Source organism: Siphateles boraxobius, unplaced genomic scaffold (assembly GCF_051911475.1).
Source record: "Siphateles boraxobius isolate OS27281-9 unplaced genomic scaffold, OSU_SipBor_1 104, whole genome shotgun sequence".
Lineage (NCBI taxonomy): Eukaryota > Metazoa > Chordata > Actinopteri > Cypriniformes > Leuciscidae > Siphateles > Siphateles boraxobius.
In genome coordinates, this window is record NW_027508705.1 from 3,505,001 (window position 1) to 3,522,500 (window position 17,500).

At 39.7% G+C, this 17,500-nt stretch overlaps 1 protein-coding gene across 5 annotated transcripts in view; it reads left to right on the forward strand.

Annotated features, from left to right (window-relative positions):
* The window catches only part of eml4 (EMAP like 4), a 115,106-nt gene that overhangs the window by 36,833 nt on the left and 60,773 nt on the right, over window positions 1-17,500 (forward strand). For 2 of the 5 annotated variants that reach the window (XM_077247065.1, XM_077247067.1), the window contains exon 1: window positions 16,111-16,282. The exons of 2 other annotated variants lie outside the window; for them this stretch is intronic. In XM_077247065.1, coding sequence (XP_077103180.1) covers window positions 16,213-16,282 — 70 coding nt within the window. In that variant the 5' untranslated portion in view covers window positions 16,111-16,212. Of the gene's footprint in view, window positions 1-16,053; window positions 16,283-17,500 lie in introns of those variants that run through there. One more of the 5 variants, XM_077247064.1, reaches the window with a different exon arrangement.

Consider the following 17,500-nt stretch of genomic DNA (forward strand, 5'->3'; position numbering starts at 1 on the left):
TGTGTGGTTTTGCGATACAGTCGAGTGCAAAGTACATCTCAAATATACTGAAATGTTTGCTTTCGCACCCTAAAGTTGCAGAACCATTCATTTTCTGTAAAGAACGGGCATTTTTCCCACCACAGCTGGCAACGTTCACGGATATGTTTCTCTGTACCGTTTCCATTACGGGATCTATCCACATTATTAGTACTTGCAGCCTCTTCATCCTCCTCACTTTGCGAGATTTGTAAAATGTACCCCGACTAAAAACTGTTTCTAAAAGAAAACCCACCACTTCAGGTCGATTTTGAACCATCCTGTTTTTTTTTATTTTTTTATTTTTTGGCGGGAATACGAGATCCGATCTGTTATCCAGATACAGAAGCCACTTGATGTGGACAGGTGTAAACGCACCATTTCCTGACTGGCTTATGATCCGATCTGCTTGATCGGATCACGGTGATCGTATGTTATTGCCAAGTGTAAACGCAGCCTTAGATTTAGATCGTTACAGTTTTGTTCGAGTCATTAAGAAGCAAGTAAACTAAATTAATTGCTAATTAACATCAATATGTCAGTCAAAAAGCCCATCCTGTCTAAGTGGGCGTTTCCTGATCAGAATAAGCAGCAATGTGGCCCAGACTAGCTGAATCTCAAAAGTCTGACTACATGAGACTAGCCGATGTGGGAGGCATTTCCCTAAATGCTAGTTTGCGTGTGACTAGCGTATGTCGAACATGTCTTGTTTTGTCAGGCTCACCCCATTGTGGTTTCTCTCTCTCTCTCTCTGTATACATCTCTTTTTCTGTCATCCCCTGCTGTGTGTGTGAGTGCTATAACTCATGGCTAACATTCAGACCGTTTGACCTCAAATTCCCTTATCACTGCATAGAGGCCAGCTGTGTATGCGTGTGTGTGTGTTGGTGTATTTCTGGCCCTCTGTCTTTCTCGTTCTAATTTAGAGAGGCTAAACAAACCATGTTCATCACAGCGATGAGCGGTGGAGCATAGAGCCTCTGGTCGTATTCAGGATATTTAAAGCTCAAGTGTGTCCTTTTTTTCAATGTTATAATACTTTCTCTCCGATTGATAAAAGGTAAAAGTACAATTATTATTAAGACACTTCATTTAAGACACATCACCATTTCATGCTGATTTCGAAGATCTTAAAAAATATTGTTTTACTGTGCAAACCGTCTATAACAGCTGAAGCACAGAACGTGATCTCCAGTCACACTAATTATAAGAACAAATCTTAGGACTAATCAACTTCACTAATTGACTAGCAAATCCGAGTTTAAAGGGATAGTTCACCCAAAAATGTAAATTCTGTCAGTACTTACTCTCCCTCATGTTGTTCCAGCCCCGTAAGACCTTCGTTCATCTTCCGAACACGAATTAAGATATTTTTGATTAAATCTGAGAGCTGGATCACTCCTCCATAGGCTTCTAAGGGATTGACACTTGCCGGCCCCGAAAAGTTATTAAAGACATTGTTAAAATAGTCTAAGTGACTACAGTGGCTCAATCTTAAGTTTATCAAGCGACGAGAATACTTTTTGTGCGCAAAAGCAAACAAAAATAACGACTTCATTTCAACTATTCATTTCCTTCTCTGTGTGCCTCTAGTGAGTTCACTAGTGATATTGCGTAGTGTTTCTGTGTTGTACGTCACGCGTAGGCTCACTATTGGCCGACGCTGGTCATGTGTGTGATGCGTGTGACGTACAACACAGAAGCTTACGCTGTTACACTAGTGAACTGACTCGAGGCCCACAGACCAGGAAATGAATAGTTGAAATAAAGTCGTTATTTTTGTTTTGTTTTTGCGCACAAAAAGTATTCTCGTCGCTTTATGAACTTAAGATTGAGTCACTGTAGTCACTTGGACTATTTTAACGATGTCTTTAATAACTTTTCGGGGAACAAGTTTCAATCCCTTAGAAGCCTATGGAGGAGTGATCCAGCTCTCAGATTTCCTCAAAAATATCTTAATTTGTGTTCCGAAGATGAACGAAGGTCTTACGGGGTTGAGCAACATGAGGGTGAGTAAATACTGACAGAATTTAAATTTTTGGGTAAACTATCCCTTTAAGTCAAGGTTTTCCTAGCCTCACAGAACTGGGGCCTCATGTACAAAGACTTGCGTTGAATTCATACTAAAACATTGCGTACGGACAAAGCTGTAAATGTGCGTACGCACAAAAAAAAACAGATGTATGAATCTCAGCGTACGAAGGATCCCACGCATATTCTCCTTGTACATCCCAATTAACGTAAAAATGAGCGCACATGAACGAGCACAATGCCCCACCCAGTCTCCTCCCTTAATTAAATACATTTAAATATGATAATGAGTCCACTTTGGCAAAAGAAAGGAGTATTCAAAAGTGAATTGGAGGTGCTACTATCGGAGGTAGAAACGAGAAAAAAATATTTGGAACTTTGTCCTCGGAATTAATAACAAGAGGAAAAAATATGAGTGGGAGAGTTTGTCTGATGCCGTCAATGCGTGGGATCTGAAAGTAGCACTGTAAATGACCTTAAAAATAAATGGTCCGATATAAAGGTGGACGTTAAATGGAGGACTGCTGCGCAACGACAAAGTGTGGGCAGAACAGGCAGTGGTAAAGGGGTCGATGAACTTACACCCTTTGAGCAGAGAGTTGCCTCAATTATGGGTGACACTTTACTCTCTGAAGTAGTATATGCTGCTGTGGGAGACTCGGATTTACTACAGGACTGCCACGAAGGTAACCGATATTATCTGCAGATTTATTGAATGGAAATGTTTCCGATTCACGTATGCAAATTCTTCTTCAGATGGCACCTTTATAGCAATGTGTGTGCAGTCGATCGCTCCGATTACATTAGGAAAACCGGCTATCGCTGCAAATTGCGTTTTAATGTTTGGCTGGTCAACTGCATCATATGGGAACTTTATATACCTGGTAGACATGCGGATGATCCCGACCCATACCGCTGGCATTGCGCGGCTCAAAGACGACGGGCTTATTCCTGAGCGGTCTGCCAGTTCCCTTTGGAAAGAACCAGTTGCCAGGAAACCAAGTGTTGTCAGCACCTGCAAGGGAACGGGTATTGCGTGGCTCCTCGCTGTCTCTCTCTCTAGATTCGGACCCAACTCAGCACAGAGCTCCAAGAGGATAGCCCTTGGAAATCTGAAACGGCTGATAAGCCAGTCATCATCCTGGGCCAGAAAATGATTGTGGTCCCTAAAAACCCGTTCTCTTCGGATTCTGCCATTAGCAATGTCCTCTAATAAGGCCAAAGCTGCCATTGCCATAGGCTAAGGGTTGTATCAATTTGCATATGCTTTTATATGTGCTTACTTAATTGCATAATTGATAGAATATTCCCATAAGGCTCGTGTGACAATATATGTAAATTATTTTATAAATTGCAAATTAATAGCAATGCTTCCCACAGGTGGTAGTGCGATAGACATGTAGAAAAATTCGTTGTGTAATGTTTGCAACTTTACTTTATTGCCTGTAAGAGTCGCCAACGGACAAAAAATATGAGAAATGTACGTACGGCAGACATGAAATTGGCGTGGAGGAACGCACATTCTCACGTTAATTTCACTGTTAGTACATCCGACCGTGAGCGTGAAAGCTGGCGTACGCAAAGTTTTTGTGTGTACGCAAGATTGATACATGAGGCCCCTGGTCTCCACTTTGTAACTTGTAACTGCTAAGAACTGCCAGCTTGATTCTTAGCATTAGGGATGCACCGATACCGATACCAGTATCGGTATCGGGCCCGATACCAAGCTCATGTACTTGTATTCGTACTCGTAAAAATACCCCGATACCAAAGACCGATACCTCACGTATATCCTTAGCTTATATTTCTTAATTCTTATGAACACTCTTCCTGCAGTTATAGTGTTGCTAGATTTAATAGTACACTCTAATATTTCACTTTACACTTTCGGCTGTGATTACATTGTTACTCAGTGTTATGTTAAACATTTGTTCTGTGATTTCTTTGGCACCTTATGACAAATTTGATTGTCTTGTTGTCTGTGATTTCTTTAGCACTTTGACAACTTTGTGACAGGCAGGTAAAAATTACATTCATTATGTCCTTGGTTTTGCCCTTTGGAGGTTATTGGACACTGTGAAATTTGGGCTTTGAAAATTTGTGATAAGCACAATAAGAATTATTTATTTTTTTTAGGTTTATTTAAGTTGTTGAAAATAAAGATGCTGATTTGTTCATTAGTCTCATTGTGTTGTTCTTAGAAAATTGCCACATAAAACGAGAATCCCCCCAGTACAACAGGCATCGGTATCGGTATCGGCGAGTACCAGGAAAAAAATATCGGTACTCGTACTCGACCCTTAAAAAGTGGTATCGGTGCATCCCTACTTAGCATGACGTTTAAGGTGTTTAGGTTCCTCTGATTCAAACTCAGATGAAACTCTAGTGTACTTTCAGCAGGAGCTGAACTGATCATACTGGTATCAGAGTGCATTACTCTTTAATATTGAGTAAGTCTGAACTCTACCGTTCAGACATGCCCAAATATGTCATATCAAAAACCATTAGCATCATTGTGATTAATGCAGGGCAGAGATAGATAGATATGGAACAGATTAAAAATGCAGATGAGGAACAATAATGCAGTGAATCAAATTAGAGCTCTTCACTTGGGTTTGACATTGCAAAATGGATGTGCAATGTGTCTTTACCTATTCAAATGTAAGCTTGCTCGATCTGTACCTCTTCTCTATATAACCACTGTTAAAATGAGGAGAATCTTTGTAAACAAGCCTTTGGTTTTTTTAATATTTCTTTTGTGTGACCCCAGTGAGTGTTTATGAGTCACCAGCAAACTGTTGGCTAAAGCACTGAGAAATTCGAGCCCGTTCTCATCCTTTGGCGGCATATGTGACGCCATATGACAAAACGGCGAAATACTACGCACATGGCACCCTTTATCGTGAATATAACACGCGAACCCAAGGCGTCATAAAGTTGACTGGCATCCTTTAGAGTGAATATGAGACGCAGACCCTACCCCACACCTAAACCTACCCATCACAGTGCGTGTTATATTGACGATAAAGGGTGCCATGTGCGTAGTATTTCGCCGTTTTGTCATATGGCGTCACATATGACGCCAAAGGATGAGAATGCGTTAGAAATTCAGTGCTTTCACAACACATTTTTTAACATTTCTCTGTAGAGTTAACTCAAATGCAGTATCAGCACAAGTATAGATTCCTGAAGCGAGACACACCTAGTCAGACTATCAACATAATGTGAGATCCTCTTATTCTGTCCAAAAGCTGCCTACTTTGAAAAGCTCTAGTAATTTTGTTATGTGCTCTTGTAGTTTTAGTCATTTTAGTTATTTTACTTTTATTTCAGTTAGTTGCCCAGGCAACATTTATAATATCTGTTTAAGTTTCTCATTTAATATTTGTAGGGATGCAACGATACCACTTATTCCAGAACGAGTACGATACCGACACTTTCATTTTTGGTACTCGCCGATACCGATACCTGTATTTTCAAGGCATTTGTCATTTTTAAATGCATTGGTAGAGAATCCAAATTAATATAAATCATATTAGTTGGTTTAATTTGTTCATGAAATATATAGTTCCTTGAGTTATTTTCATGCTTAATTAAGACTGCTCAAGTGCATTGTATGGGCTTCTGTTACTTTCACTGATCATTCTATTGCTCTATCATATTTTATCTTTCATTTAATAACACAGCACATATTTAGAGCAGCTCCAGCGAGACTCAGTGGTTCAAATCGTTTCGAAACCAGTGAAATACCAATTATTTAATCAAATTTTGATACTACAACAAAAAATATTATTAAAGACAAGTCAATCAGTAATAAAATAAGAACAAGTAATCGAATTACAAATAGCACAAATAAATACAATAGAACAAAGAAAGGCTAAAAATGAAATAAACCGTACAGTTATTTGAACAAAGTAATCAAATGTGAAAAAACATTGCATATTCATTGCTGTATAAATTAAATGTAGATTGATATTTTTTTAAAGTTACAAAAGGTAGCCTACTTAGTCAAGAGCAGTGAGTAATTTATTTGTCCTTTGTTGGATTAACATTAAAATACTCGCCAAGAAAGGCGTTTTACATAATTTTGTGTGAATTTGTCCGTACAAGAGGAAGACGTGAAAGACAATTAAATTCAGTATTCGCGCGCCGTCTCTCTGATCAGCTCGAGCACCACATCTATAGGCGTTACTATATTGCGTTTAATATTCCACTAATAAGATACATTTACTTCATACATAGCCTTCTTTTTTATCCCCATTATAATATCTGATGTCAGTCTTTATTTGTCTGGAAATGGTTTCTTTGCCTGGCATCGGAACATTTTTACGAGTACATGTGCTCAGTATCGGGCCCCGATGCATCCCCAAATATTTGTATCTTATATTATTCCAGCTTCATTTCAATTTACAGAAAACATTTTTGATAGTTGTAGGTTTAGTTAACAATAACAATGTATTGAGATGGCAGACTAAATCTGCTATGCAAGTATGGACTTGCTACTGCTAAAGACACACTGCTGTGAGCATGTAAGATATGCTGCTGCAAATATAGACACACATTAATCCTGTTGTAGATCTAGGCAAGTGGAGCTGGGGGAGGTGGAGGGGTTCAGAGGAACTCTGATAGCGGTTGCAGGACTAGCTTACAGCAAGCACTCAACCAGACTATTTAAATGTTGAGCAAGCAATCTCATTGGCTGCAGGATCAGCGGAGACCAATCAGCTTGTGCCATGCGGTAATGATGTGATTGCTGGCTTTCAGCCTGCGCCCTCTAGAGTTTAATGACGGAAATAGATAATATATATAAATGAATGAATGAATGGATAGATAGATAGATAGATAGATAGATAGATAGATAGATAGATAGATAGATAGATAGATAGATAGATAGATAGATAGATAGATAGATAGATAGATAGATAGATGGGAACACCAATAAATAAACAAATCCATAATTTGTAGTACTTCCTCAAAATTGGTCATTGTGTCAGGCTGGAACCTATCCGCACACCTTTGTATCCAAGCACCTGGAAGTTATGTAAAACTCAACAAATCAGCAGTTCCAATTTGATTGGCTGAATTACTTGAGTTCTTTGTGTGACATGCATCAGTCGGTCCATGGGTGTTGCGTCAGAGGCTGAATCACAGAGTGGTGTGGCGTTATTGGTTTATGATTTGGGCTGGTAACCAGAAGGTTGTAGGTTTAAACGCTGCAATGACTGATTGACCATGACTCTTGATCTCATTGGGGACCGGCCCTGTAATAAGTAGAGTAATAAAGTCTTTTTGGATACAAGTGTCTGCTAAATGACTACTCACCCACTCTCATAAACTGCTGGGGTGTTTGATACTGCTGCAGCCGTGCGTCTCTGCGGTGACAGTGTTTCTGGGAAAGTGTTGGGGTGTTCGTGCAGATGCTTCACTCGAAGCCCTTCTGCTTTTGTCCTTTGCACACTCTCTCTTTCCTGTGTGCCACCGGCTGCCTTCCTGTCATCTCTATTTTAGTGTGAGGTCTGTGGGCCTCTGAGAGTCTCAGTTTCCTTTCTCGAGATGAATGTTTCCAGCGCCAGGCCAGGCGGCAGCGGGTCCTGCTCCTCAGGCATGCTGGGACATGGGGAGGGGCGCATGCCTCGTGTCGGAGTTATTTTACATGTCTCACTCTGGGATTTGTGCAACATGTTTACAAAGATGTTTGTGTTTACTGCATCTTATTTGTGCCCATCTTATAGTTGCGTTGGTGAAAACTTGAGCAAATCAAATTGAACAAACTAGAGATGCACCGATACTACAATTCCTAGCTGATATAATAGCAGATTATTAAGAATGATACTTAATGATACAATATGATAGCTGATTATTCTGCCAATACCGATACCAATAGTTTTATTTTCATTAGGAAAACCTCTCCCAACTAATGCTGTAAACTTAACCATACAGGAAATATTTACATTACATTTGCATTTACTATACAAGAAACCCTCTCATTTGGTACATAACTATAATATTAGAGGTTATTATTGACAAGAGCTATTATATTCAACTGCTATTTATTTTCAAGTATAATAATTACATTAAAAATACACATAAGGTAGGTTTCATAAGCACTTGTCTTCATGGCAAATTTATTCAAAGATAATTAACAATAAATAAGCTCCTCTCTAGTGTTTTTTATAGCTAAATAATAACTGTGAACATTAGGGGTGTGACGATACATGATATTAGATTCATGGTATATTAACTATTTTTAAGAAATCTTCAAAGACAAATTATATATTTGGAAAAAATATTTTATTTCAAAATGTAATGCAAATAATTTTATTTCAAAATGCAAAACAATGCAGGTGCATTTTGAAATGTTTTAACTAATTTAGTGCTGTCACTAATGATTATTTTGGTGATCAAGTAATCGGTCAATTATTTTGATGATTAATCGAGTAATCGGATAATTTTTGTGTGGTAATAAAAATAGACTTAAGTGAACAATAGCCTGTAAAATGACTTAAAATACATATATAATAACAATGTAGAAGTAATAATGGTTTCAAATAAAGTATCAAAAGCAAGTAATCATTTGTTTTTATTGAACAACACTGTTAAAATACATAATGTAATATACTGTAATATAAACTGATGTACATTACATTCATCACAGCAACGCAAACTCACCGCATGTGCAGAGATTGAATCTGTAAACTGAGACACGCTCCATGCATGTATATGATAGCAGCGAAACACTTCTCTATCAAACACAAAGTGCATCAGACTTTATATGCATTTCCAAATGCACATTATAGGAAACCTAAACAAACAGTACATGCAGGAACTGAGATTGTGTGGAGCAGAACTGACTGTGAAGGAGCCGCTCTGAGAAACACGTTGAACGCATGTAATTAATCTGGTGGCACGGATATTAAGTGACGCTGTTCACAAGCTGTTTTTATTGACGCCTTTCCACGGTTGAAACAATGATTGAGCGATTACTTGAGACATGATACATTTCGGTAAGTTGTACTGTATATTTCAAAATATCTTTTGATGTTCATGCATGTATTTTCATGCAATAATTTGTATTAAAATGAAAGAAAATAATCTGTGTCGGCGCTGCCACTCAAACTGATGAGCAACAGCGATCGGTCACGTCATTTAAGATCGTCAAAACGCCATTTATTGAAAATAATAGGGATGCACATAAGTATTGGCCAATAATAGTTATCGGCGGATGCATTGGTGCTCCCCTAAAACAAACATTAATGTAGAGAAATGGGTACAGACACAAAATGTTGAAATTTGCATGCAGATCCGTTCAAATGAAATCCCGCACTTTTCAGCAGTTTAACGGCAGGTGTACACCTCTGCTCTTGTTACATGTCAGCGTTTTGAATTAATGTATGTGTTCACCGGTGTACGGCAGTTTCAGTCAAGCTGAACTTGCCTTCGGGTCTCATACACTAACACACCTTGTTTGACCTGACTCGCAGAACAAGTCAGTCTACTGCTTGAAAAAACATTAAAAGACCAAAAGCATAATTTCACTGAAGTTTCCCGTTGTGTAGGCAATGGCCTTTTCCTTTATTAAAGAACAATGCTTGACCTCACTTCTTGAAAAGCAAGAACCTAGATGAAATTATCAAGGCAAACAGGCAAAGACTGCTCATATTGCTGAATGATATATGCATCCATACCCTTAAAAAATATAGGAGCCAATTTAAATTTGAAAAGAATTATGACTTTTTGTAATCTGATGCATTTCTGATTGATGTGGTTATTGTTTCTTAACTTTCCATGACTGTATCCTTACTGGTTCACATGCATTATTTTTCAAATACATTTGTGTGCTGGATTGTGTTGTGACTTTTAACTTTGCTGTATAAAAAAAATTGTAGTGAAATTTTGCAACCTTAAATGCCCAGTGTTGCACTGTTTTTCCAAATCTTACCCTGATTCAAATTTTGCCTAAACAAAATGGTTTTTAGAATGAATGTCTTCCTAAAGACACATTTAAGGGTGAAAAAATAATACATCATGAATCATTTCTTTTCGCTCTCAGGGTTAAATAGAACAAACAGCAACATCTTTTTTAAATAGTACATTTTTGCTTCATCATGGCAGCAATAATTCCTAAAATGATGTTGTACGGTCTCAGTAAAGTATGTCAGATTGTGGTGGTCTGCTGCATTAACTAGAACCTAATGCTCAGAACTGAAATATAAGCATTCGACACATGCAAAATTATGATCAGCAATGATTTGATGGGTGTGTTTTAGACTTGCTTTAGTGACCGAGCATATAAACAGCACTTTGTCATAACTCATTTCTGTGAATTCCCCCATAGTATTCTAGCAGACATTGCTGCAGATTTCCAGTTTATATGCAAATGAACAGTTTGTGCAAGTGCATAGATGTATAGCCTTACGCAGAAGACAGTTATCCAATTTGTAATTCTGAAAACCAACTAGATAAAGACACTGTCCTCCAACAGCTTTAAACTACAGCTGACTTTAGGCTTTCTTCTGTAAGTCCACGTCTGAGTATTTGTGTATCCGATTGGATTGACTGTCCACACTGTGTATCGCAACTGTTCAGTTTTTTAGGTAATCAGATTCCAAAAATATAAGTACTTGTAATTAGATTATATTACATTTTAAAATACTCGTCTGTAGCAATGTTCAGGGAAGAAGGAGGCGGGAACCGGCGAACAATTAAATAAACTTTATTTAAAATAAAACAAACAAACAAAAATACCGCCAGCAGCCCCTCGCGGACGACTGCTGGCTACTAAAAATAAACATAAAGAACTGCCAGGACCCCATCGCGGACGACTGCTGGCTAAAATAAAATACAAATACAAAAACAAAACAAAACACAACTAAAACACAGGCCTGTTCCTCTCTCGATCATCAACGTCGTCGCTCCTCCTTTATGTTTCCGCTCCTCCGTGAGATATGCGAGACCGGTGTGCTACACAGGTGTTGCTCATTTAGCAATCGCACCACCGGCCTCGTGCCGTTCTTTCACGTCCCTCGGCCTTCCTTCGCACATACCCCCATCGCCCCTCATAGGCCGGGGGGTACCCACCAGGCTGTGCCTACTCCCCCCCGGCGGCGGCGATCCCTGGGGGGTATGGACCGACAAGCCGAGGGAAACGGAGATGGAAGCATGAGGAACGACAGATCGAGAGAGGAAAAAAAACAACAAAAAAAAACTTGGTCCGGTTCCCACAACGCGCTGCCATCATGGTCCTCCACCAGCTGGGCGATCTTCTCCGCGGTGCCTGGCGGTGACGCTGGGTAGCCCTCGGTGGACGGCTCGACACTCTTCCGCGGCCCGGTGGACGGCGACGGCTCCTTGGGCTCTAGGGCAGACGGCAGGAGTCCCCCTGCTCCCTGCTCCTCCCCTTCTTTGGTGGACGGCAGCAGGCTCCGCCCCACGGCGAGCGGCGAGGACTCCTCCTCTCCCTCCCGGACGGCAGCCGCCCCTCCAACTCCCAGGCGGCGGCAGCGAGCTCGACCGCCCCACCGGCAACTCACTCCAGCGCACCGCCTCGAGCGTCCATGGCCGCGAGTCCCCCGCTCCCTGCTCCTCCCCTGCCCGGCGGATGGCAGCAGGCTCCGGCGAGCGGCGGCGACTCGCGCATCATGCTCGATGGCACCGCGGATTCCCCACAGCGGCGAGGACTCTCTGACAGCACGTTCCTCCCTCTTCCAGGGCTTCGGCACCAGGGTAGCAATGTTCAGTGAAGAAGGAGGCGGGAACCGGCGAACAATTAAATAAACTTTATTTAAAATAAAACAAACAAACAAAAATACCGCCAGCAGCCCCTCGCGGACGACTGCTGGCTACCAAAAATAAACATAAAGATCTGCCAGCAGCCCCTCGCGAACGACTGCTGGCTAAAATAAAATACAAATACAAAAACAAAACACAACTAAAACACAGGCCTGTTCCTCTCTCGATCATCAACGTCGTCGCTCCTCCTTTATGCTTCCGCTCCTCCGTGAGAGATGCGAGACCGGTGTGCTACACAGGCGTTGCTCATTTAGCAATCGCACCACCGGCCTCGTGCCGTTCTCTCACGTCCCTCGGCTGTCCTTCGCCACATAGTCGTAATCAGACTACAGTTACTTTTTTATTGATTATCGGTTGACATATCGGTTGACACACAATGGCAGTAAATCATTCATAATTGATTGATTCTCCGTAATTCTTCTTTTTAATTTTTAAAATTGTATTAAAAAAAAAAAAAAAAAGGCCTATTACTCATATACTGTACATTCAGAAAGTCTTTTAGTTTATTGAAATTGCACACACAGACCAGCCACTGGTCAGTTGATGATAATCACATGGGAAATTGAGAGCCACAAAGCATTTGACCACTAGATTTACAGAAATCATTTCACTTTTAAGGAATGTTTTCTCAACATTGCATATCAAATCAACTCCTGACGAACGCATTAATTAGTATTTTAATTATCACTCAGAAAGTAATTTAGCCATGTTGCTATGTCTTTGGATGACTTTTGTCCTTCAAATGCATTTTTATCATTTTAAAATTATTTTAATTTTTACATTTTTTCATTAATAGCTTTTCATTGAACTCACGCAACCCTGACGCAATGTAATATTTAATGCACTTCATGTTGTTGATAACAAAAAAAATTATATTTTTTTTCTCTTTGTATTTTTATATCAATATATGGTACTAGCCTACAATATTATCCTATTCAAATAAATGTGATTAAATCAGTTAGGTCAAAAGTAATCTAAAAGTAATTAACAGGTACTCAGATTATATTATCTAAAATGTGTAATGCAATGGACTGTTACAATTTTTTTCATGTAATGTGGAAACTTTGAAGTAATCTACCCAGCACTGACGTGTTTTTACATGGCTAGAGAAAGTGAGATAAACCACGCGAAATCTGACGACAGCAGTCAAACGGAAACTGTTTCTAGAAATGGGAATAGGATTTTAAGCTACATCTGAATGATTTGTAAAAATTGCATTTTCTCAATTTTTTTGCCACTCACACTTGCAAAATATGATCGGATTCCTATCGGATAAGCACAAAAACCAGATTTGCACTGACAGTCTGAACTCCGGATTCTGCCAGATGTAAACTGATGAACTGTATAATGTAGCTTAGTTGGGTTTGGAACAGAGCTAATGTCTCGTTTGATCATTCAAATGTAGGCGTACTCCCTGTTTGTGGTTGGTAATTTCATCGTAAGCTGAAATAAATGTGACATGAAGTCTGCGTGTGAGAGTGGGAGTTAGACGGTCCCCATGATTGGCCTTTGACCTACTTTCTTTTCATTCCTTGCCTGTAACTGTGTCAGTATGATACTCATATCCCAGTGTGAGACAGCGTTTCTACCGCCATTGTCTCCTGTTGTTCACTTTACGGGCCTTTCCACGCTGAAAGATTGCGGTGTACGTGGCCACGATATTCTTTCTCTCCTTCTGGCTTCTCACCAGTCGCTTTTTGTTGTTGGTTTTTCTTCCAGCTTGGCAGCTGTGTGCTGAAGGAATGCTCTCACTCGCTCTCCTGCTCATTGTTTTATAGCTCTCCTCAGCGACAGGCTGGCCCCTTCACAAACGTGGGATAATTAAATGTTTCGCTCTTTTTTAAACACTGCTGCTATGCTCCCCTCCTCCTCCTCCTCCTCAGGTCTAAGATTAATAAACAGCCGTGTGGTTTTTGAACAAGAGCCCGACGAGGCACACTTACCGTAGTAACTCGTTGAACTCTGGGGGGTATAAACACTAGATGTATACGAAACACACAAGTTGTATACAAACACTAAGTCTCTTAACGCTCATAAACGCATACACAGCCATTCAGTCGTCCACGCATGATAGTCATGGGATGAACATTGGAAACATATTAATGCAATTAACGCAGCATCCGTTTTTCCCATCATCCTTTGGCTAGCGTTACATTATATGACAATGCAGATGCTTTTAAACCATTCAAGCGCGATAAGACACAAAAGAGAACGTAGTGCTGTGCTTGTGCACGCCTGTCTGTAACACACACACACACACACACTATGGGTGTCGAAATTAATCGTTTCTACGATGCATCGTGATGCAGACGAGGACGATTCGGTATCGGTTCAGTAATAGACAATAACCGATTATAATGTACTGACACTTTTCTGACGTCATTTATCGCGTATGTGCTTTGTCAAGGTAGCGATAGTCAACCTGGTAAGCACGACCTGGCTCATGTCACGCACATATAGAATATGCAGGAGGTAATATCACTAACTTGATAAACCACGTTAGCCGCGTTCACCGCGAGCTGTTAACGCCTGCAGAGTCTGCTTTAGAGTAAGCGGATGAGCTCCAACGCCACCCGAATCCAGGGCCAAAAACAAATCATCCACCCACGCCAATAATGTTCTCTGATTTAAGGATCCGCACCCAATGGTCAAATTACAATTATTCTGTGTTGTTACGCGTATGATCGTCACCTTCAACAGCAGACTCGGCGACGGTTGATGCGCGCATCTCTAGGGTAACATTACACTGATGGATGAGCGCTTTTAAATGAACATTTCTTAAAAACAAATTAAATTTGACAGAATTTAATTTTCTTAATGGCATAAACAGACTTTACTCCCTTGAAACTTAAACTGGAATGTCACTGTTTCCGTCACTGCGACTTTCCGAACAGGCGAACACGCACACATCACTTTTTAAGTAAAATTGAGGATGCAGTGCATCGTAATGAATCGAGATATTGAATCGAAACGAACCGTGAGACCAGTGTAGGTTCACACCCCTAACACACACACACTCGTGCGCTCAGAAAACCGTTTCAGACAGCGCTTGAACATACAAAATACAAAATGATGCCCAAATTCACGTTTTGTCGAGTATCCAAGCAAGCACAGTCTTAAATAAGTTAAATTCTTAAATGAATGTAAAGAGTTAGAAAATGGCATCCGCATAATGTGCGGCAGGTCTTAATGACGGACGGCAGCAGGTTTATTAGACTCCTGTCACTTTAAGGATATTCAAAGAACAGAAGAGAAGGAGAAAATCACCCACTGAAAATCACCAAGTGAAAATCTGAACTGGTCTGACTGGGCCAATAGGAAAAATGTAGCCCTAATATATAGAAGGCACAGGTAAATTAGACATTTATTATAATGGACTGTGAAGATTGTTTTAAGTTCAGTTAAATTAAATTATATGTTTTTAAAGCCTAATAAATGTTAAAATGTATAGCTTTCGACTATTCTTTATTGCTGAATGGATATAGTTAATGGCTAAAATTTAGAAAAAATCAATTTCATAGAGACATGAGTAGCAGTATTGGTTCACTTCATTCAAAAAAAGATTTCATTAAACACATATTCAAAATATAAGATACAGTCTTTATGTTGTTTCAACATTAATCAGGAGTTTAAATTCAGTATAAAAATATATTAAACATTTTCAAATTCAGGTGTGATTAATTGCGATTAATTACAGAAAAATTTCAGATTAATTAGTTAATTCTTTTAATCGAATTAAACCACTATTGTATTATATTATATTGAACTGTTCTGCATGACGTTTTTAAAAAAATTATTAAGTTAATAGACCTTCTTGGTAAAGAATGGCAGCTAACAAAGCCTTGTAAAAAAAAAACAAGTTTGCTTGGGTAACCTAAAAATGTGCTTCTGAATTACCTGCTTGTTTTCAGAAATATGATTTAATCACATTAAATAAAATAGCAAAAGCACCTTAAAGTTGCAGCTGCATGATGTAAGCAGTTTTTGAGTGTCTGGTACTGTACAGCGGATGTGGCCGAGGGAACACTGGCTCATCTGAGCCGTTCTCCTGAAGCTTTGACACCTCCACGTGTTCTCCTCCCCTCCCCCGTCCCAGTGTGTGTGTGTGTGTGTGTGTGTGTGTTTCAGACGCTCGAGCAGGGGAGCTTTAGCCACTCCCTCAGCCAACCAAGATTTTCTTTTTTTATCCCTTTATCTCCTCCTCCTCTAGTTTCCCTTGTTCTCGCTCACCCTCGCGCTCACTCACTCGCCCTGGCTTTTGTGTGAGCGGGCATATGTGTGCAGCACCGTGCGAGAACGGAAGAATGTGTGTGTGAGACAGAGAAAGAGAGACACACGGGCACAGACAGACAGACAGACGAGGAAAAGCGGAGAATGGAAGACAGCCCGACAGGTTTATCTCCAGTGTGTAACTCTACGGCCATGCTGAACCACCACTGCACCGGTAATGCAGCACAGCGGGATTGTGGGGAGGGTTGTGTGTGTGTGATTGAGATGCATGCGTGTGTGTGTGTGTGTGCAATCTATAAGCTAGAGTCTACCTTTTTGTCATGTGGAGGTTCCCCTCTCCACACCACACAGAGAGGAAGTGTGTGTAACGCTCTAACCTCACTACATTGATGCATCTCAGCGGTGTGTGTGTGTGTGTGTGTGTGTTTACTGAGAGTCAAGCAGTTACTTTGAATGCTTGTAAATGGTCGCCACCCCGGAGAGAGTTGTGTGTGTTTAGTAGTACTTCAAAATAAATATTTTTTTTATAAATTTATGTTGGCGTGACAAACTTGGGATTGTTTTTTTCTGCAAATTTCCTCATTTTTTAAACTTTGTATGCAATGGATGATCAAATATTGCCCAAAAACACCAGTTTCCTTTGAACGTTCAACATGCATTGAACATCTTCTGGCTTGATGCTTCAAGCGTCCTCCGGCCTGTTCTGATATCCCGTACTGTGGTAAAGCTGTCTGTTTTACCGCAGTACATGATCAAACATCAATTCTGTAGACTTGCATTGAACATTTCTTACTAAATCCACTATATTCAGCACAGACTCTCAGGCTGTCGTTTCAAATAATTCAACTTGTGCCTTTTCTTACAGTGTGGCAGATCCATGAACTTTTGTTGAGGGAATGTTAGGAGGACTGTACTGCAAGTTTTTTGTTAAAAGTTAATTATTGATTATAAAGGTGTTCAAACACCATGCAAAGTGTTTAAATTGTTGAGTTAAAAAATTTCAGGCATATATTACTGTTAAAAAGGTTGGGGTCAGTAAGATTAAAAAATATATAATTAATGCTTTTATTCCGCAAGGACACATTAAATTGGTTAAAAGTGACAGTAAAGACATAAAATATTTCTATTTCAAATAAACTGTTTTCAGCATTAATAATAATGAGAAATGTTTCTTGAGCACCAAACCATCATATTAGAGTGATTTCTGAAGGATCATGTGACACTGAAAACTGGAGTAATGCTGCTGAAAATCCAGCTTTGATCACAGCAATAAAGTAAAATGTACTATATATTCAAATATTTAAAAAGAAAACTGTTATTTTAAAAGGGTAACGTTTTCATTTTTGGTCAAATAAATGCAGCCATGCTGAGCATTGGAAGCTTCTTTCAAAAACATTTAAAAATAATTGATAATATTTTCGAATGGTAATCA